Raw genomic sequence first — 23,870 nt, 5'->3', positions numbered from 1 at the left:
TATATTTGTGCAGATTTAATGTCTGTGGTTGCTCTAACTTTCGCAAATATTGAGATATCGGGCTGTTTTTTTTTTTTTTTTTTTTAATCGATAGAGTATCATTTAAGGAAGGTTGGTATTGAATTTGGCGATGATCGGTAAAAGAATTTTTTTTTTAATTTTAATTTTTTTAGATGTGCAGATTTAATGTCTGACTCACTGACTCATCAACGCCCAGCCCAAACCCCTGAACCGAATTTTTACCAAAAGTATATGAAATAGAGGTAGAATTTTCCGGGGAGTGCCACTATGTGTATAGTTTTTTGTTACCGATTTTCTGGAAACCGGTTTTTCTAATTTTGCTAATTTTTCGGGAAATAATTCATCGAATTTCAAAAAATTGTAGATCGAACAGGGTCGAATTTTCCGAGGAGTGCTATGAAATGTATAATTTTTCGTTATCGATCTTTTGGAAGCCGGTATCGAAATTTTTACAAATAATTTTTACCAAGAGTATATGAAATAGGGGTAGAATTTTCCGGGGAGTGTCACTATGTGTATAGTTTTTTGTTACCGATTTTCTGGAAACCGGTTTTTCTAATTTTTCTAATTTTTCGGGAAATAATTCACTGAATTTCAAAGATTTGTAGATCAAACAGGGGTAGAATTTTCTGGGGAGTGCTATGAAGTGTATAATTTTTTTGTTACCGATCTTTTGGAAGCCGGTATCGAAATTTTTTCAATCTTTCGAGAATTAATTGACCGAATCTGAAAGAATTGTATATGAAGTAAGGGTAGAATTTTACGGTGAGCGCCATAATGTGTACAGTTTTTGTTACCGATCTTTTTGGAAACCGGCTTTTTTAATTCTTTCAATTTTTAAAAACTATAAGGAAGCAATGGGAGTGTCACTATGTGTATAGTTTTTTGTTACCGATTTTCTGGAAATTTATTTTTCTAATTTTTCGATAACTTACCGAATTTTAATTTTTTCTAATTTTAGTATTAATAGTATATTTTAGTGTATTTAGAGTTCTATATATATAAAGAAAGATGTCTTGACAGTATAAAATAGGGGTCAAATAAAAAGATCAGGATGTACAAGATTTATTCCAGGAAAAAAATATATAAAAAATTTAATATTAACCCCAAAAAAAAGAAAAAAAATAAATATAATGTTAAAATGTTAAAATTTGAATAAATAAAATTTTGTTTTAGAAATATTTAATTGAAACTTGATGACATTTATGAGTATATGTTAGGCTCAAACTTCTGAGCCCTAACGGGGTGAAAAAGAGTAAAACGTGTTTTCACGAATTTTTTAATACCTCTTTTTATCAAAAATATATGAAATAGGGGTAGAATTTTTTAGGGAGTGCCATGATATGTACAGTTTTTAGTTACTGATTTTCTGGAAACCGGTTTTTTTAATTTTTCCAATTTTTACTTTATATATATATATATATATCTCAAAATTTCCTAAAAAACGCCAGGGTAAACCAAAGAATGATGTCGCTAATCGGTAAGTGAAATATCGGAGATGCCGAGCTGCCCTAGATATAGTGGTCGATGTTGAATCTTAATAATGCGAAAATATACCAGCGATGCGCCGCATAGCGGGCGCGAGTCGAATCCTCTCGCCGCGCGAGCCCGCGTTGCCGCTCTCGCCGCACAATCGTGGACGACGGAAGACGCGCGGTGCTTAATTCATCTAAAAGTAATAATGTGGAAAATTGATCCAATATGTGATCATTGTTAAGCAAAAAAGTTTAAAACTTAAGCACCTAATAAAATGTGTTATTCAGATGTAAAAGTTAAACTACCGCCTTTAAATCAACTCGACTCCTTATGGAATTCCTTTAAGAAAAACTACTCCGGGGCGAAACCCGGGTAACCAGCTAGTATATATATATATATATATATATATATATATATATATATATATATATTAAGAAACTGGTTTTTTGAAACTTTTGGATCCTCCCCTGTTTAAAAAAAATTTTCAATTTTTTTAGAAATGTCCGCGGTTGCTCTAACTTCCGCAAATATTGAGATATCGGGCTGTTTTTTTTTTTTTTTATCAATAGAGTATCATTCAAGGAAAGTTGGTATTGAATTTGGCGATGATCGGTAAAGGGTTTCTTTTAAAAAAATTTTTACTTTTTTTTTAAATGTCTGTGGTTGTTCTAACTTGCGCAAATATTGAGATATCAAGCTTAATTTTCTTTTAATTGATAGAGTAACAAACGTTAAAATTTAAAAGATATCTGCATGGGTATATATATATATATATAAAGTATATTCAGAGCAACACAAGATATAGTTGAAACACAAATGTAATAAAAAATGAAAAAAGCGATTTATGGAAGAGATTGAGAATCTGATTAAAATAAAATGGATTATAATAAGTGGTAAAAAATGGCCCATCTTGGTGACGTTTCAAAAGACAGTGACATTATTTAAAAGTCACAAGGTAATCAATCAATACAAACGTTATAAACGAAGATAAAATGCGCACGAATAACGGAGCTAGATTTAAAGTTTAGAGATCTTCTCAATTAATATTAATAATTAATTTAAATATGTATTCAGCAGGCATTCCATGTCTGCAGATTCAAACCATTTTTTTGTCTCTTTATGTATAACATCCCTGATATTAGACGTTTGTTTAAGTAGGGCTCATTACCCAAAATCTATACATTCTAATTAAAATTGTGATTAAATTCTAATCTACGATCTGTCAGAATGACAAGTTGTGTTCCTTCTATTATGATTCTGATGTGCTTTTATTCTAGTTTGCAGTTGTCTGCCAGTCTGGCCTATGTAGAAATCGTTCCACTTGACGCTCATAACACTCTTCATCATCATTTCATCCTTATTGTTTGTTAAATGTTAAACAAGGACGAATAATGTTCACGAGCGTTGTGAGCACCAAGTTAAACGCACCTATAGAAGGTATTATAGTTATTGCAGTTTATTTTATAAACAATGTTGCTACATGCAGATTTTGTACACTTATCAGTTAAGAACTGTTAACTCTTTACATTTATTGTTTGATTGCGTTAATCTTCGACCTACTTATAGTATGACTGCGTTAATCCTCGACTTAATTTTTGTATGACTGCGTTAAATTTCAACATATTTTGCGTAAAACTTAGTAACATCATGCTGAGGATAACCCAAAGAAAGGGTCTGAACTTAATATGTATTTAGTTATTTATTTATTTATGTATTTATTTATTTATATATAATATATTGTGCACTAATATTACTGCTTCTGATTCTATTGTCTTTTTTATTTGATTGATACTCAAGAAAGCCTTCAATATTATTATTTGTAACATAAACATTGAAAATTTAAACATTTTTATTTTTTATAGAGTATTTATAGCAATTTAAATAAAAAATAATTTTCTAGTAAATTGTCGAATAACAATAAAAATACAGCAAGAAAAATAGAAAAATGTAATAAATAATTCAACTTGTTTAACTTTTTCTAAATATAAATACTACAATGCATTCATAATATACTGTAATATATATATATATATATATATATATATATATATATATGTTCGTATACATTTTATTTTAAATGAAATTATATTTAAAAGCTTTTTTTTTTTTATAAAAATTGAATTTATTTTATATGTAAACGTATTAAGATAAAATTGTCAGAAAGGTATATACTATATATTTTGTTTTAATTTTTTGATACAAATGTGAAATATGTTGTGTTTATTTTTTGATGATCTTATGTTAATATTTTTACATATGGGGCATTCCATGCCAAATCAACCGAGGATTTTCCCCGACCATTTTTGATTTGGCCAAAAATTTTTTTGTATTTTTGTACTAAATGAAGCATTTTTTTTTAGATTTTTATCTATATTTATATTTAATTAAATGGATTAAAAAAAAAAAATGCAGTTTAAAATTTCAAATGTTTCAAATGCCTGTAACTTTAAGAAGAAGAAAGATATGGTAAAAAATGAGATAATCTTTTTTTTTGTTTTTTACTGTACTTTTCGAAAAAAATATAGAAAAAATGTTTAAAAAATTGTCCATAAAATAAATTTTATGGACTATTTTTTTTATTTAAGAAAAAATGTTTTTTTCCCAATGCGACTGTTTTGATTTTTTTCAAAATAATCATATTTTAGATTTGGTTTGAAATTTTTAAGCCATTGATGAAGATAGGATTTCATTAACTTCAATTTTTTAAGGCTTTTTCATTTTTTTGAAAATAATTTTTTTTTAAATAAGAAACTACCAATGGCTATAAAAAAATTTGATAAATTTATAGACAGCAATCCTGAAATTTCGATCTACAGATAAAGAAGAAATTCAAATATTTTCTATTTTTTAATTGCATTTTTACTCATTTTTATTATTAAATTACTTTTTTTTAATGGATTATTATACATTGGAGAACTTAACGGATAAAATAAATCAAAAATATATCCAAAATAAATTGTTTGTTCCGCCAATAATGATAGAACCAGTAAGTTTATTGTTTACGACTACAATTGGCAATACGTATAGAACGCTATGACGTTTTGACTCCTAACATTGAGTCTTTTTCAAGCAATCTGGTAAGCTGTCTTTTTCACGACTTACATCCACATTTACGAAAATTTTTGCAGAAATATCATAAAATTGATCGATGTATATTTCGGCAAATTTTCGTAAATGTGGATGTAAGTCGTGACAAAAACAGCTTACCACATTGGCACATTGCTTGAAAAGGACCCAATGTTAGGGGTCGAAACATCGTAGCGTTCTATACGTATTGTTAATTGTAGTCGTGAACAATAAACTTTCTGGCAAAAATTTATTTTTTAATAATTAAAAATATAATTTGCATTTATTTATTTTATATTTATTTTTACTTTTTTTATTTTATTTCAATTAATTTTATTTTTAAATAAATCTGATTATTACTTTCACAGATATATACGTATTTTTTTCATTAACTATATGATTTAATTGTGCTATCCGTTAAAGTTCCCCAATTTATAATATTCCATTTAAATAAAAGTAATTTAATAGTAAAAGTAAGTAAATAATAGCAAACCAGAATTATTACTAAAAATTGTGCAAATTAGAAATTTGCACTTGGCTTCCTCATAGAGGAAGTGATGTCTAATACACATTGGCATCGAAAACTCAAAAAACAACGGTTGATTAGTTTTATATATGCGAGCTTTATATACTCTAGCTTTATATGCGAGCAAAATTATGGACCATTGATCGCGTATAAAACTGAATCTAATCAACCAAATCTTAAAAAATTATATATGAAATAGGGGTAAAAAAGACTGAAAAATATAATAGAATTAATAAAAACTGTTAATAATAAAGGGGTTACCGATTTTTCAATACCAACCCTCCTTGAACGATACTCTATCAATTAAAAAAAAATTAATCCCTATATCTCAATATTTGCGCAAGTTAGAACAACCAGACATTTTAAAAAATAGTAAAAATTTTTTTTAAAAGAACCCTTTTACCGATCATCGCCAAATTCAACACCAACCTTCCTTGAATGATACTCTATCAAAAAAAAAAAAAAAAAAAAAAAAAAAAACAGCCCAATATCTCAATATTTGCGGAAGTTAGAGCAACCACGGACATTTCTAAAAAAATTCAAAATTTTTTTTAAACAGGGGAGGATCCAAAAAGTTCAAAAAACCAGTTTCTTAATATATATATACTAGCTGGTTACCCGGGCTTCGCCCCGGAGTCGTTTTTCTTAAAGGAATTCCATAAAGAGTCGAGTTGATTTAAAGACGGTAATTTAACTTTTACACCTAAATAACACATTTTAGGTGCTTAAGTTTTAAACTTTTTTGCTTAACAATGATCACATATTGGATCACTTTTCCACATTATTACTTTCAGTTGAATTCCGCACCGCGCGTCTTCCGTCGTCCACGATTGTGCGGCGCGAGCGGCAACGCGGGCTCGCGCGGCGAGAGAATTCGACTCGCGCCCGCTACGCGGCGCATCGCCGGTATATTTTCGCATTATTAAGATTCAACATCGACCTCTATATCTAGGGCAGCTCGGCATCTCCGATATTTCACTTACCGATTAGCGACATCATCCTTTGGTTTACCCTGGCGTTTTTAGGGAATTTTGAGATTGCTCGCTCGCGATGAACACCTAACCTCCATTGGTTTTTTAAGTAAGAAATCGAGGTTATGTGTTCATCGCGAGCGAGCAATCTCAAAATTTCCTAAAAAACGCCAGAGTAAACCAAAGGATGATGTCGCTAATCGTTTATGAATAAGTCTAAAACGTTATATATAAAGTAAAAATTGGAAAAATTAAAAAAACCGGTTTCCAGAAAATCAGTAACTAAAAACTGTACACATCATGGCACTCCTTAGAAAATTCTAACCCTATTTCATATATTTTTGATAAAAAGAGATATTAAAAAATTCGTAAAAACACGTTTTACTCTTTTTCACCCCGTTAAGGCTCAGAAGTTCGAACCTAACATATTCTCATAAATGTCATCAAGTTTCAATTAAATATTTCTAAAACAAATTTTATTTATTCAAATTTTGACATTTTAACATTATATTTAATTTTTTTCTTTTTTTGGGGGGTAAATATTAAATTTTTTTATATTTTTTCCTAGAATATAATACTTGTACATCCTGATCTTTTTATTCGACCCCTATTTCATACTGTCAAGACATCTTTCTTTATATATATAGAACTCTAAATACACTAAAATATACTAGTAATACTAAAATTAGAAAAAATTAAAATTCGGTGTTATTGAAAAATTAGAAAAATAAATTTCCAAAAAATCGGTAACAAAAAACTATACACATAGTGACACTCCCATTGCTTCCTTATAGTTTTTAAAAATTGAAAGAATTAAAAAAACGGTTTCCAAAAAGATCGGTAACAAAAACTGTACACATTATGGCGCTCACCGTAAAATTCTACCCCTACTTCATATACAATTCTTTCAGATTCGGTCAATTAATTCCCGAAAGATTGAAAAAATTTCGATACCGGCTTCCAAAAGATCGGCAACAAAAAATTATACACTTCATAGCACTCCCCAGAAAATTTTACCCCTGTTTGATCTACAATTCTTTGAAATTCGGTAAATTATTTCCCGAAAAATTAGAAAAATTAGAAAAACCGGTTTCCAGAAAATTGGTAACAAGAAACTATACACATAGTGACACTCCCCGGAAAATTCTACCCTTATTTCATATACTTTTGGTAAAAATTATTTGAAAAAATTACGATACCGGCTTCCAAAAGATCGGTAACGAAAAATAATACACTTCATAGCACTCCTCGGAAAATTCTACCCCTGTTTGATCTACAATTTTTTGAAATTCGATGAATTATTTCCCGAAAAATTAGAAAAATTAAAAAAACCGGTTTCCAGAAAATCGGTAACAAAAAACTATACACATAGTGGCACTCCCCGGAAAATTCTACCCCTATTTCATATACTTTTGGTAAAAATTCGGTTCAGGGGTTTGGGCTGGGCGTTGATGAGTCAGTGAGTCAGACATTAAATCTGCACATCTAAAAAAATTAAAATTAAAAAAAAAACCCCTTTTACCGATCATCGCCAAATTCAATACCAACCTTCCTTAAATAATACTCTATCGATTAAAAAAAAAAAAAACAGCCCGATATCTCAATATTTGCGAAAGTTAGAGCAACCACAGACATTAAATCTGCACAAATATACGCACATACGGACAAGCGATTTTGATGCGATATTTCGACATTTTAGAACACTGAACATATTGGCATCAAAAACTCAAAAATCAATCTCTTCGTTGGTTTCTTCTACCCCTGTTTCATATATAAATCACTTAAATTTGGTTGATTAGACCCAACTTTATACGCAATCAAAAGTTCATATACGAAATTCACGGAAACAAAGCTTCCTCTATGAGGAAGCAATAAGTTCTGTGCAACTCTAAGGTTGTCAAGTCACGGAAAAGGGTGCCTTTCGAAGAAAAAAGTTTTAGAATTCACGTTTTTCCATTTAATCTTTGCTCTGTAAATTAGAATCTGATTTACATCAATTTGTTATTTTAATATAATAAATTTTCCGATTCGGTGCACACATCAATGCAAAACAAAATCCAATTATATCTGTGTAAACGATTTAAAAATTTTTCTCTGTGTAATGCTACAGAAAAAACAATTACATTGATTTTTTTGTCAATTATCCAAAGTATATTTTTATTCAATATAAAAAAATTGTTATAAATAGCAGACTAATTAAAAAAAATTGATTAGTACCATTATTTATCTATCTATACATATAAGTACCGGACGTCTGTCTGTCTGACCGCAAACTACTCATTCGTTAGTGGACCGAATTTTTATCAAGGGTATATACATGAAATAGAGGTAAAATTTCCCGGGGAGTGCCATAAAATATATAGTTTTTCGTTACCAATTTTCTGAAAACCGATTTTTCTAATTTTTCTAATTTTTCGGGAAATAATCGACCGAATTTAAAAGAATTATATATGAAACAGAGATAGAATTTTCCGGGGAGTGCTATAAAATGTATAATTTTTCGTTACCGATTTTCTTGGAAACCGGTTACAAAATTTTTCCAATTTTTCGGAAATTAATTGATCAAATCTTAAAAAATTATATGAAGTAGAGGTAGAATTTCCCGGAGATTGCCATAAAATATATAATTTTTCGTTACCGATCTTTGGGGAAATTGGTATCAGAAAATTTTCCAATTTTTCGGAAATTAATTGACCGAATTTCAACCAATTGTATATAAAGTAGAGGTAGATATTTCTAAGGAGTGCTATAAAATGTATTATTTTTTACCGATCTTTTTGGAAACCGGTTACAAATTTTTTTCCAAATCTCAGGAAATAATTGAATCTTAAAGAATTACATATAAAATAAAGGTAGAATAACCCAAGATTGCTATAAAGTGTACAATTTTTTGTTACCGATTTTTTTGGGAACCGGTTACACATTTTTTCCAATTTTTCGGGAATTAATTGACCAAATCTTAAAAAATTATATATGAAATAGGAGTCGTGTCAAAATTTTTTTAATTTTTGGAGGATAAGTTTAATTTTTTATTAATGGATAATTTTTCATTAATGAATTGATTTTCTTGAAACCGATTATGAACTTTTTCCAATTTTTCTAAAAGGGTTTCCGATTTGTTGAAAAAAATGTACGTAATTGTCCTAATTTTCTCAAATTTTGAGATAACTGAATTTTTTTAAAGATAATTTTGCGTTATTTTTTTAAAAACAATGCCCAAATTTTTCTAATTTTTCGGGGATGGCAAAGACGTATAATTTTTCATAATCGATTTTTTGGAAACCGGTTTCAAAATTTTCTAATTTTTTGAGGATGGCTACGATGAGTTTATAGAAAAATTGCTAATAATAAAGGGGTTTCCGATTTTTGCTCCAATTTCCATAAATTTTGAGATATCAAGCTGAATTTTTTTTTATAGATAATTTTTATAGATAATTTTTTGTTACCGATTTTTGTGGAAACCGAAATTTTTCAAATTTCTCGGGAGTTAATTAATCAGATTTCAAAAAATTGTACATGAAATAAAGGTAGAATTTCTTGGGGTTTGCTATAAAGTGTATAATTTTTTGTTACCGATCTTTTGGGAAACCGGTTACGAAATTTTTTCAATTTTTCGGGAATCAATTGACTAAATCTTGAAGAATTACATATGAAATAGGGGTAAAATTTCCCGGGGATTGCTATAAAGTGTATAATTTTTCGTTACCGATTTGTTTGGGAACCGGTTACAAAATTTTTCCTATTTTTAGGGAATTAATTGACCGAATCTTAAAGAATTATATATGAAATAAAAGTCGTGTCAAATTTTTTTTAATTTTTGGTGGATGTTTAATTTTTTATTAATGGATAATTTTTCATTAAAAATTGATTTTCTTGAAACCAATGCCAAAATTTTTTTGATTTTTTGATGATTTCGAAAAGAGAAAATAAAATGGAAGAAAATGAAAGAGAGTTAATAATGGCGAGTCAACGGAGGGTAAAAACGCGCGAAGCGTGAGCAAAAATAAAATTTGAAAACTTTAATGTAAAGGATTACATTTTTGAAATATTTGACATAATGCTAATCTGCATCTATAATATTATCTATTATTTTTTATTTTTTAAAAAAGAATTCGAAGATGTAGGTTAGAGTTTGAGGAGAAAGAATATCAAAAGTGCTTCTAATTAATGAGTGAGTTTGGGAAGAGGGGAATAGATTTTGAGCCCGCGCAAAGCGCGGGCGAAAAATCTAGTAAAATATAATTCTATAAAAAATAATGAGAAACCCATGACTTGACAATCTTAGGGTTGCACAGATCTTATTTTTTCATCAATTACTACCATTTTAGGGGGCAGCAACAAAAATCTATTTTTTAACAACCAAACTTATATATGTATATATACCAGGGTGTCCCAAAACTTGCGGATACGGAGTATAGGGCGCAATTCTTTATGCCAAAAAAAAACTTTTTTTTTAGCAAAATTGACAAGTAGTTTTTATAGCAGAATAGGTTAAAGTTAACGAATAAGCGTTCTCGTTTATGTGACGTTCAGAGCCGGCGCATGCTCCTCAGTCACTCGTACCTAGTCCTTGACCTTTTTCTATATTGTATTGCTTAAAATGTAAAAAAATTTAACAAAATAAATATTGCTTCTAGTCCTTACATAATAAATGAATAAAGGAATTGTCTGATTCCGTAACACTATCTAAAAATTTAAAAAATGTAAATAGTAATATGCTTTGCGCGCTGAGCGTTCTAGTTAACTATTCTTTAAGTTTAATGATACTATTTAACTATTATACATAATTGTGCAATATTTAGAATAACAGAACGCTCAGCACACAAAGCATATTTATATTTTTAACTATTCACATTTTTTAATTTTCAGATAGTGCTACAAAATCAGACAATTTATTTATTTATTTATTATAAAAAGAAGATTTTGTTAACTTTTATCATATTTTAAGCAATACAATGCAGAAAAAGGTCAAGGACTAGATACGAGCGACTGAAAAACGTGCGCCGGCCCTGAGCGCCATATAAACAAGAACGCTCATTCCTTAACTTTAACCTATTCTGCTACAAAAATTACTTGTCAGACGCAATTTTGCAAAAAAAAAGTTGTTTCTTTTAGCATAAAAATCGCGTCCTGCACTCCGTGAGTTTTGGGACACCCTGTGTATTGTATATGTATATGTGTATATATTATATAAAATATTAAATTCATTTTATTAAAAAAATCATAATTATACGAAAACTATGATTTGTTATAAAATGTACATAAAGAATAAATCAAAATACAACAGTTCTTTAATTTTATAACAATTAATTACGATTGTAATTATACTGACAAAAAAAAATTCAGAATAACATTGTCATTAATCAACTTTGATTAAACAAGTAATTTATCATATTATCAAAATAAATTATTTTAAAATGTCTTCTATGCAACAAGATAAAACTTACTGGCACCCATTACAGGAGGTGGCTTTAATAAATGTTGATCCTTTATTTGGAAATTTTGTGGTGGCTGATGTTGAACTAAGGGAAGGTTTAATGGTAAATTCGTGTGTGGTAAAACTTGAGGATCCAAATTACACTGAAGAATAGGAAAAGGCTGTAAAGTTTGATAGCCTGACATATGATTGTAAGGATATGACAAAGGAGACTGATGCACTGCATCACCAGGACCAACTGTATGTCTTCTTGTTGTATGGTAAGATGTTCCAGATGGCAAATAAAGACCACTTTTTTCTTCTGTTTCAGCTTCAGTTTCACCAAACTGCCAAAAAAAACAACTATACAATATGACAATTAACACATGATTAAATATAAAGAAATAATAAGATATATAGAATGTCTCATTTCAAACAATCATCTCCCAAAATTTTTTAATTTTAAACGAAAATGTTTTAGACAAAAGTTGATCTGAAGAGAGACAAGTAATAATGAAATCAATTTTTGGCTATTTTTCAAGGTCATGTAAAAATCACCTTTAATTTTTTAAATAAAACATCCTATTTTTTAAAACAAAATTTTGTAGCTGATATTGAGATATTTCCAAAGATCTATAATAATTAATATTTTAGTTGCAAAGTTCGGAGATATAATATTGCGTATTTTCCTATGTAAATGCACACGCATACGCGCGCACGCACGCACGCCCGTACGCACGCACGCACGCAAACACACACGCACACGCGCACGCGCACGCACACGAACACACACGCGCACGCACACGCACACGCGCACGCACACGCACACACACACACACCCACACACCCACACACCCACACACACCCCCACACACACCCACACCCCCACACTCCCACACACGTCCACATCCCCACACCCACCCACACACCCACACCCATCCACACCCACACCCATACCCACACCCACACCCACACCCACACCCACACGCACGCACGCACGCACGCACGCACGCACGCACGCACGCACGCACGCACGCACGCACGCACGCACGCACGCAGAATGCGTTATACAATATGCACAAATTCTAACATCTGTTCCGTTGAAGATAGGACAAAATTGTATAGGTAACAGTTGCATAGTATATATGGGGCATTCTGGCTGCACATTTTCACCCTGACCTACTGCAATAATTTAGACAATTTTTTCCGAGAAGTATTTAGTACAGTCATTTGGTAGTTTTGCCTGGAAAGTTTTCCGGGAGTTTTGAAAATTGGTAGATTTATATATTTCGATGTGCTCTTTCCGAATTTCAACTTTGCCACCTCGTATCTTTGCCGCTCGCGCCGCCATATTGGAAAAATGGCGCCTAAAAGCAGTTTTTTGACAATATCTCCTTCCCGACTCATTCCACGATAAAAACGTTTATATACAAAATAAAACTAGAGAAAATTTCCTACAATTTATGTAATAACCATTTTTTTCGTAAAATTAATAGTTTTGGCGTACGAGCGCCGCAAATGTAGTTCAACACGCGTTTTGGCCTAAAAACTCATTTCCACACCACCTTGAGGTAGAGTAAGCGGCGCGTTTTTTTTACCGTGGTATCCCCAATAAGCTTAGTCCACATGCAATTCACTATTCTAAAATTTAGCGCATTCTTCTTCGCTTCGCTGTTCTTGATGGATATTGTTTGTCAAATGTTAAACAAGAACGAAATGATGCTCGCGAGCATTGTGAGCGATAAGTGGAACGCAGCCCAGATGTTGCGAGTTCATCGTCATTAGTCTATCGTTCGTCTATCAGAACTCCGGCGAGAACTGCCGATTTTTGAAAAAAAAAAACCAAAAAAAATTATTTTTTTGGGACTTATGAAATTTTGCAGAACTCCGGCGAAAACTGCCGATTTAAAAAAAAAAAAAAATACTTTTTGGGACTTATGAAATTTTACACAATTCCGGCAAGAACTGCCAAATTTTGAAAAAAAAAATACTTTTTGAAATTTATGAAATTTTGCAGAATCTATCGTTCTAAATTTCGATCAGTACTAATGACGAACTCGCACCTGGTCCATCAAGAACAGCGAAGCGAAGAAGAATGCGCTAAATTTTAAAATAGTAAATTACATGTAGACTAGGCCTACTGGGGATACCACGGTAAAAAAAACGCGCCGCTTACTCTACCTCAAGGTGGTGTGGAAATGAGTTTTTAGGCCAAAACGCGTGTTGAACTACATTTTGCGGCGCTCGTACGCCAAAACTATTAATTTTACGAAAAAAATGGTTATTACATAAATTGTAGGAAATTTTCTCTAGTTTTATTTTGTATATAAATGTTTTTATCGTGGGATGAGTCGGAAAGGAGATATTGTCAAAAAACTGCTTTTAGGCGCCATTTTTCCAATATGGCGGCGCGAGCGGCAAAGATACGAGGTGGCAAAGTTGAAATTCGGAAAGAGCACATCGAAATATATAAATCTACCAATTTTCAAAACTCCCGGAAAACTTTCCAGGTAACCGCTTCTTTTGCGACCAAATGACTGTACTAATTCTGAAAAAGAGAAGACACGTATTTTTTTATTTGGGCCTGCGATCAATATTTCCGACAATGTGGTTTTTGTAAAAATTGAATTTTTCGGTAACTGTACTTTTTAAAACATTAACATCTTGGAAGTGTTCAATCCTAAGGAAAAGCGATTCGGATAAAATGTTCAGTTTAAAATGAATTACACGATGTATATATTCTTTTTAATTTTTGGACAATCAAAGTGTTATACGATATTAAAGGGGAAAAATCGTGGTAATTATTTATGTTAAGTTCTTATAGATTTTAGTTTTCGAGTTGAAATAAGCGCGCGCCTAGTGATAATTATATCCAATAAGGTGCGTATGGACGCAGCGGCGCTAACAACAACACGCGCACATCTCGTGGTAATCTCTTTTCGGTTGGTATTCTTTTGAGCGCGCTAAACCCCACCCCCCTTATTATTCATTCGTTTTTTGGTAGCGTTCGTTTGAAGACATGCGAGCGTGATTGTAATACTGATTCCAGTTACATACTACGTTTACGCGAGCGTTACTTCTGTAGTAACTTACGATAATTCGTTCGCGTAAACGGGATTTTCCTTCGCGTAAACGGAATTTTGTAGTAACTTACGATAATTTACTCCGCGTAAACGGGTAAATTATCGTAAGTTAATACAGAAGTAACGTTCGCGTAAACGTAGTAACAGTAAAGTTGTGTTCTTTTTATTTGGCTAAATCTGATTTCTCAACACCTGCGCACATCCAAAATAATACCCAACAATTTAGTATAGGGGAACCAACCCCAATGACCTTGCCTTGACATATGTTGTCAAGAATGACCCTGAGTAACTTTTCCTTATAACTTAGCCGTCGTTCATTCTTCATTAAAAAGTTATTAACAAAAAAGTTTGAAAAATATAACAGTTATTTTGAGCATTGAAATGTACAAACGACTGATGTATGTGGAAATAGTACATGTATGAACGAAGGAAAGTTATTAAATTGAATCGTTAATATACTGAACAGTCTTTTTGTTCAAGTAAAGTATAGTTAGCATAGAAAAGGGTAAAATTTAAAAGTTATAAACAAAAAATTTTAAGAAATATACAAGTTTGTGTCCTGTCTATACACACCATTACTTCCCTTTTTCGACACAAACCGTTATATTTCTCAAACTTTTTTGTTCATAACTTTTAAATAAGCAATGAGCGACGATTAAGTTATAAGGAAAAGTTACTCAAAGTCATGTTCTTGACAACATATGTCAAGGTCAAGGTCATTGGGGCATGATTCCCCTATACTAAATAATTACCACTAATTCCATTTAATTAAGCTATAGTACTTGCTATGTTCCAAAAGGAAATATCTTTTAGTGTGAAAAATAACTTTCCCGTTGCCAATTCGGATAATGCACTGAAGATATCGAGTACTATAGCTTAATTAAGTAGAATTAGTTATAAAACGTAACACAGACTTTGTACAGAAAATTCGTTATGACCAATAAAATATGACACCGAAAAATGTGTTTTCTTATTTCGTAACAACTTAATATCAAGATATATAATATTAATCTGTTACTAACGGTTGCATTTTGACTATTTTATAAGTCCGAGTAATAATGAATTCAGGTTATTACAAACACTTCAATTAAATATAATTTTTCGAAACAAAATTTTGCCATGCTCCAAGAAGTCTTAAAAATTTTGTAATTTTCTATAGAATTTTTATAAATTTTATTTTTAATTTAAAAAAAGTGAATTTTACAAAAAATGATTTTTTCTCCTTCAACATCGTATAACAACTTTAGACTGTCCAAAAATTGAAAAGAATTTATACGTCATATAATTCATTTTAAACTGAACAAATTTTATCCGAACCGTTCTTCGATAGGATTAAACATTTCCAAGATATTAACGTTTTAAAAAGTAGAGTTATCAAAAAATTCATTTTTTACAAAAATGACTGTCGGAAATATTGATCGTAGACTCAAACTAAAAAATACGGTCTTCTCTTTTTTAGAATACTTCTCGGAAAAAAATTGTCAAAATTATTGCAGTAGGTCAGGGTAAAAATGTGAAAATTTCAGCTAAATCGCCCCATATATAATCAGTACAAAGTTACCTTGGGGGAAAAAAAACCGAGTAGAAACTTGTTTAAGTGAGCAAGTAGAAACTTGCACATTGCTTCCTTATAGTTTTTAATTCAAAAATTAAAAAAAAAGGATCTTTTGATAGATCCAACTAATAAATATGTTTTATTTTTTTCTCAATAGGTTCAATCAATAACTAAATATCTATATTTTTTCATATGAAACATATAAAATAAAACTTTTGTATAATAATTCATTAGTATATTTCTCAATTATGAAATTTACTACGCAAATCAAATGTGTACTTGTAAAAATAAAGATAAATAAACTACATGTTTCTTTTTCAAAAATAATTACCTTCTCTAATTGATGTGCACCATCTGGCAGATAATCACCTGGTATACTTTGGATACTGGGTAAATTAGGCATTGTTGGTTCTAATCGATCAACAAGTAAATTGTATATAGCTGATACATGATCAAAAGTATTTCCTTTAATGGCTTGTAATAACGAATCTGCGTTGAGTCCAGGCAATCTTAACATATTTTCTATTACTAATTGATTTAATGGTGGTGGTACATTCACATCAGGATGACATCTGAAAATATAGAGGTAAAATTAAAAAAGAATAAGTTTAAAGCAAATATTCGTTTTTCAATAAAATTAGTAATTAATTATTGTATTGGAAAATATATACAGGGTGTTTGATTTAATCTGTTCACATAAGATCAATAAGTTCATAGTGGAACCAACAGATAGAACCTATTCGTTTAGCAAAAACCCCACTATCGCATATTAGAAACTTATCTCATAATAGGAAACTTTCCTCTATTGTTTTAGTTGCCATTTTGTAAAAAATTATAACATAAAAACAAGGGGTTTAAAAATTTTGCCTAATTGTTTTGGAAATAATTAAAATACAACTAACATAATGGTTAATTTAATTTAAGTTAATTTTACTCAAAGTTATACTTGTATTAAATATAATGTCAATGTTTTGAAAAAAATTGCACAAAAAAAAATTCATTTTTTAAACCTTTTTTTTTTACTTAAAAGCTATTAAGAAAAAATGATAATTTTTAACACTAAAATAAAATTTTTAACTTGTATCTATATGAAAAAAACTTTTGAAACTATATGTATACATGCCCTTTTTTTTATAAAATGACCTCAAAAATCAACTCCTATAAATTTAATAGTTTAAGAAACACCTTACGTATATATACAAAATACTCCAAATTCTATCATATGGAGTACAAAGGGTGATTCTTTATGCTAAAAGAAACAAGTTTTTCTTTTAGCAAAATTGCGTCTGATAAGTAGCTTTCACAGGAGAGCAAGTTAAAGTTAAGGACTAGGGCTCTTGTTTATGTGGCGTTCAGGAGTGGCACACGCTCCTCATTTGTACCTACTTCTTGACCTTTTTCTGTATTGCTCAAAATATGATGAAGTTAACAAAATAAGTATTGCTTTTATTTTTTACGTAATAAATAAAAAAATTGTCTAATTCCGTAATACCATCTAAAAATAAAGGTAAAATTAAGAATATAAATCAAGAGACACGGTAGTGTCTCGCGCCAAGTACACGCGGAGCGAGACCGACCGTGGCTCTTTTACGCGACGCGACGGGTTACGAGTACTCGAGATGTTGAGATCTCGATAACGAGTGAACGGATCAAGTTCTAAGTAGGCTTGATCGATAGCTTGGGGTCCAATTAGGGGGAGGGGGGGAAAGGTTTCTCTCATAATATTCCGCTACGTGCCCTACGAGCGGAGATATTGCGACGCAAAGTCCAAATGTAAAAATTTATTTTTAAGATACGATTACTTATACGTCGACCGTCTCTCATCTCAATATTATTATGAATATCAGAGAAACGTCACTTTCACTTTTTCGACGCTGGCGGCGCAGGTATCGCCTGTTTCGATACCGCGCGCGTATTTCGAAATTAGGTCGATAGACTTATCGGTCAGGAGGAAGATTTCTATTTAGGTAAATTAGGTATATATATAATATATATATTGAGTCAATTGCTTCATGTTTATCTGGAGAGATTTCGTATCCTTACATTATTATTACTACCACTGCCGGAAAAGAAGGTTCTCTACGCTTGGCAGAAAGTGCCGCTAGGGAATTTTTAAATCAATTCTTATGAATCAAGCTTGAATTCGATGGTATCCCAGGTTGCCGATGACGAGGTCCAGATAGTACGCTTCATAGTTTTCGGTGTCCAGGTGTAATAATACGTTGAATTCGATGTCTACGTGTCCCAGGTTGCCGATGACGAGGTCCACATAGTACGCTCCGTAGTTTTCGGTGTCTACGTGTATTAATACCTTGAATTCGATGTCCACGTATCCCAGGTTGCCGATGACGGGATCCCGATAGTGCGCTTCATAGTTTTCGGTGTCCAGGCGTAATCGTACGTTGAATTCGATGTCTAGGTGCCCCAGGTTGCCGATGACAAAGTCCACATAGTGCGGTCCGTAGTTTTCGGTGTCTACGTGCATTAATACCTTGAAATTGATGTCTAGGTGTCCCAGGTTGCTGATGACGAGGTCCAGATATCGCGCTCCGTAGTTTTCGGTGTCTAGGTGTAATAATACCTCGAATTCGATGTTTACGTGTCCCAGGTTGCCGATGACGAGATCCAGATAATGCGCTTCATAGTTTTCGGTGTCCAGGTGTAATCGTACGTTGAATTCGATGTCTAGGTGTCCCAGGTTGCCGATTACAAGGTCCACATAGTGCGCTCCGTAGTTTTCGGTGTCTACGTGTATTAATACTTTGAATTCGATGTCCACGTATCCCAGGTTGCCGATGACGGGATCCAGATTAGTGCGCTTCATAGTTTTCGGTGTCCAGGTGTAATCGTACGGTGAATTCGATGTCTAGGTGTCCCAGGTTGCCGATGACGAAGTCCACATAGTGCGCTCCGTAGTTTTCGGTGTCTACGTGTATTAATACCTTGAAATTGATGTCTAGGTGTCCCAGGTTGCTAATATAAATAAGGACAACAATAAATAAAAATAATTCAGAGAAGAATGCGATGGGAGTAATATTAAATGATTATCAGCGTGGATGTGGGAGTGAATGATATGGGTGTGCGTGACGACGCGGACGGCGGATAATGCGGCTTATAATTAAGTATAGAATAAGTTTATTTATTTATTTAAAATTTCGAGGTCAAACAGCGCCAAGTTTTTTTACAAGAAAAATTTATGTATTTTAATAAAATATTTGTATTTTGTACTGTTACCTCTGTAATTCTTTGTGATTAAATCTTTTATTCTATTGAAAAATACATATATAAACTTTATAGTTAAATACAAATTGTATTCCCTCGTTGGATTAAATATTTTAATAAAATATTTGTATTTTGTACTGTTACCTCTGTAATTCTTTGTGACCATTAAAAAATACACATGTAAACTTTGTATTTAAATATCTTGTATTCCCTTGTTAAATTTAAATAAAACTTTTTAATCTTATAAAATTGTTATCATACATTCTTTTCTAATTGACACAATGTAAAGATTTTTCAAAGTAGTGCAACAATTATTTTTTGAGGCAATATACATGTTCTCTCTGTAATTGGCGCTCTAATTTAAAGAGATATCATTTCTTTTTTGTAATTGTAATAGATCACTTAAAGCGCGACTCTTCTTTTTGATAAGGTAACATAATTTTGTGACGTGTATCACTTGGGTTATAATTTTTCGGAAATAAAGATACTACTGCTTAGATTTTTTCGAGATTTATTGAGATATAAAGATCTACCACTTGTTACTTTGGTTTTTTCGAGGTATAATACTACTACCTTCTTTTTTTTAGGTAACAACATATACACTACTATACGTGTACTTGGCGCTTTTTTTTACCTTTTTTTAAAAAAGATAATTTTGTGCGGTAGTAATATACTTTGTGAGAGTTGAACGTTTTATTATTCTAAATATTTCACAATTACATATGACAGTTAAATAGCATCACTAAATTTAAAGACGTTCACCGGTTATTGGGAACAGGCATGATGACGTCAGCTGGCCAATATGGCGGCCATAATCCACCACGTCAACACGTGAGACATATGTGTGCTCACGCATTTTTGTCGATATCCTCTTCTAAAAAGGGCATGTCGTAGGTATTGTTGTCACTTTTCCGCGATGCCGATTGGTTCTCTTGCTGCGCTTACTTCATTTGCAGCTGTCATTGTATATTTTGACAGTTGTGTGTATCAAGGCGGGTTAATAGTGTAATAGTAATAGCATAATGTTAAAGCTAAATAGCGCGCGCGAAGCGCGCGTCTGTAGTGTCTAGTAAAGATAAAGAAAACATAAATCAGTGTAAAGTGAAAGTGAATCATGTTTCTAACATTGTTAGAAATCTGCAGATATGCAGACTCAACTCTGTCGTCTCGAAATATCGTGAAAAGAGAGAAATTATAACAAGCTGGACATATCGTATCTTGTTGAATGATACTACCTTAATTGCAAATATCTAGCTTGAAAAGTGGAATTCTTCACAAAATTGAAAAAAGCATTTCAACTAATGGAGAAATTGTTAAAATGTGTTGCTTTTGCAAAGCAGGAAACAGCGGATGATGTAAACATGTATTGCAGCACTCATGTTTTGTCAAAGGTATGTATGTTTTTTATGTAAGTTGAATATTATAATTTTTTATAATAATAAGCTTTTGATATACATGTAGTGTAAGTAAAATTTATAGTATATACTGATGACTTTAACAACCAATATTTTTTCTAACCTCAATGAACAGAAAGTTTTAAAATATAATCAGTTTATCGCATATATAACTGTCAATTCGCATGCAATTTAAGAAATTATTCTAAGACAATTAATTAATGTATTAGTGCATAATTTAGTTTTCTCTATTTTAATGTTTCATTTATTTTAATATTTTAAGAGTTAAACTTTTGAAGCTTGACGAACTGTCTTGCACTGATGTCAAGTGCTCCTGGAAAAAGAAAACCAAAGAAGCATTGCAACAGTATGAACTGATGCCTTTACTGGATCACCTTTGCATGCAAAAAATAAAAGCAAATGTAGTTAATGTCTGCTGAAAAAAGGGAGGAGATTAATAATAATTGGCTTTCACTCTCATCAAGTGCTATCAAAAAATATTTGTATTGTATGCAAGGCTGATCCAGTAAAGGCATCGATTCATACTGTTGCAATGCTTCTTTGGTTTTCTTTTTCCAGGAGCACTTGACATCAGTGCAAGACAGTTCGTCAAACTTCAAAAGTTTGACTCTTAAAATATAAAAAAAAATAAAACATTAAAATAGAGAAAACTAAATTATGCATTAATACATTAATTAATCGTCTTAGAATAATTTCTTAAATTGCATGCAAATTGACAGTTATATATGCGATAAACTGATTATATTATAAAACTTTCTGTTCATTAAAATTAGAAAAAATATTAGTTGTTAAAGTCATCAATATACACTATAAATTTTATTTACACTACATGTATATCAAAAACTTATTATTATAAAAAATTATAATATTTAACTTACATAAAAAACATACATACCTTTAACAAAACATGAGAGCTGCAATACATGTTTACATCATCCGCTGTTTCCTGCTTTGCAAGAGCAGCACATTTTAACAATTTCTCCATTAGTTGAAATGCTTCTTTCAATTTTGTGAGGAATTCCGCTTTTCAAGCTAGATGTTTGCAAACATCTTGCAATTAAGGGTATCATTCAACAAGATACGATATGTCCAGCTTGTAATAATTTCTCTCCTTCCACGATCTTTCGAGACGACAGAGGCAAATTTCTAACAATGTTAGAAACATGATTCACTTTCACATTTACACTGATTTATGCTTTCTTTATCTTTATGTCGACAAAAATGCGTGAGCACACATATGTCTCACGTGTTGACGTGGTAGATTATGGCCGCCATATTGGCCAGCTAACGTCATTATGCCCGTTCCCAATAATCGTAGCTAAAAGTTTTGCGCGCGTTCGGCTGTCTTTCCGTACAGCGCGACTCTCTTCCCACTCTACAACTTTTAGCGTGGACTATAGAGTGTTGCCACTTTTCCATGGCGACACGCTTCGAAATACCGATTCGCGCAGATTCGCGCTTGAGTCGTGGTAGCGGGTGGACGTGCTTCTCTCTCTCCCGTGATCTTGCGCAGTTTATTGCGTTCCTGAGTCTTTGTGCCCTCGTGGCAAACGGGCTTTCGCGCGTTAAGCGTGTTTTATAGTGCGGTTTCGGTGCGTTTTATACATAAACGGGTATTTTATTTAGCTCGTGTCTTGCGGGCATAACCGTTTTTTGTGCCGGTTTAAGCCGGTTTGATAATATCTTATCCCGTGGAATTTGCGCATAAGGCAATGCAGGTAACTTCGACCCCGTGCAGCCTTAATCCAAACGAGGAATCCCCGAGCCAGCGTAGGTCCTCGATTCCGCAAAGTGAGTTCGTAAATTTTATTAACAGCTTCAATGAGGAAGCCCGAGACTTGCCTTTGAGCCCAGTATCTACATCAGTCTTAAGATCCCAACCTTCGTCGAGGGACCGCAGCCCCTTCGGAATTTCAGAAAACAGGCAAGATCTTTCCTTAGATATGGGGGAAAAAAAGAAAAATAGAAACAATAATAAACCAAATAAAAAGGACCTTTGTGGCGACACCGCGACCTCCTCTCGCCCTCGTCCTCGCTCTAACTCGGCTGGCGAGTATAATTTAAAAATGACCATTCTCACACGCGGAAATCACGCCGCGACAGATGATCGCGACCTTGAGATTAGAAAAAAACGGCTCTCCTAACAAAGATAGTATTTGTAACGTGCCTTGCCGAAACGGGGACTCCCCCGAGGGCCTCTAACTACGACTTTTTGCCATGCGCCTCTGACGCGAGTGTAGATATTAAATCGAATGGAGACAATCGTAACGAAGTCAGAAGGGGTGTAAAGAAGCCAACCGAGGGAAATCCGTCCCCGGGGGAATCCATATCGCCCGCAACTTCGGCCCCGCCGAAAAAATATAAAAGAGAAGCCAATAAATATAAAGATAGCGATTTTCCTCTGTATCTCGTGCACTTCCAATACGCGAAATTTAATATCTCCCTCGACCCCTTGCTGATTGCTGATTTCTAAAATCATTAACGTTATGATAAAAGAGGATGTCACTGAAATCCGCGCAATTGGTAACAACAAGGTTAAGATGCAGTTTACCTCTTCCCTTGTAGCCAACCGTATCATCGGTCACCCTGCGCTTAAGGAGAAAAACCTTGTCGCGTTCATTCCAGCTTTTAAAATTATGAGGATAACCTTCGTGAAAGGTATCCCGTTATATTTCAACGAACAAGAACTTGTCAAAGAGATCGAGTCCCCGGTAAAAATTATTTATATTCAACAAATAAATCGCAAAATCAAAAAAGACGGTGAGGTTAATTTTGAACCCTCTGAAACAGTCATAGTCAAAGAAGGACAAAGAGTTCCCCAAAAAATTTCTATCTATAAAACTAAGCTTGCGATAGAAATTTACATTCCACAAGTATCCTTATGCATAAGGATGATAAACGGATTCTCCGGCAGTCCTCTGGTTTGTCGTGAGAAAGCTGCGAGCATTTCCTACACCGTGGTTTACCCCGACAGTTGGCACTAATGTGACCGAAACGATGGCAAAAAAAAACAAATTTGTACCTACAACAAAGTTAATGAAAGATTTATTACTTTTACCAAAAAGTCTTGGTTATAATTACCGGTAAAATTGATAAATTTGCTATAATTTATCACATCT

General features: G+C 32.3%; 1 protein-coding gene and 1 long non-coding RNA gene across 7 annotated transcripts in view; one reads left to right on the top strand and one right to left on the bottom strand.

The window, feature by feature from the left end:
* LOC143907298 (uncharacterized) overlaps nucleotides 1-23,870 on the top strand; it is a 192,712-nt gene that overhangs the window by 60,051 nt on the left and 108,791 nt on the right. The gene's annotated exons all lie outside the window — the stretch shown is intronic.
* LOC143907290 (serine/threonine-protein kinase SIK3) overlaps nucleotides 1-23,870 on the bottom strand; it is a 199,086-nt gene that overhangs the window by 71,925 nt on the left and 103,291 nt on the right. For all 6 annotated transcript variants that reach the window (XM_077423968.1, XM_077423966.1, XM_077423967.1 and 3 more), the window contains 2 exons: nucleotides 16,446-16,686; nucleotides 11,508-11,823 (listed from right to left, as the gene is read on the bottom strand). In XM_077423968.1, the coding sequence (XP_077280094.1) occupies nucleotides 11,508-11,823; nucleotides 16,446-16,686 (557 nt within the window). The remainder of the gene's footprint in view (nucleotides 1-11,507; nucleotides 11,824-16,445; nucleotides 16,687-23,870) is intronic.

The sequence above is a fragment of the Temnothorax americanus genome, unplaced genomic scaffold (genome assembly GCF_048541705.1).
Source record: "Temnothorax americanus isolate GAGA-0224 unplaced genomic scaffold, ASM4854170v1 Scaffold8, whole genome shotgun sequence".
NCBI classification, from domain to species: Eukaryota; Metazoa; Arthropoda; class Insecta; order Hymenoptera; family Formicidae; genus Temnothorax; species Temnothorax americanus.
This window is presented reverse-complemented; position numbering and strand designations above follow the sequence as displayed.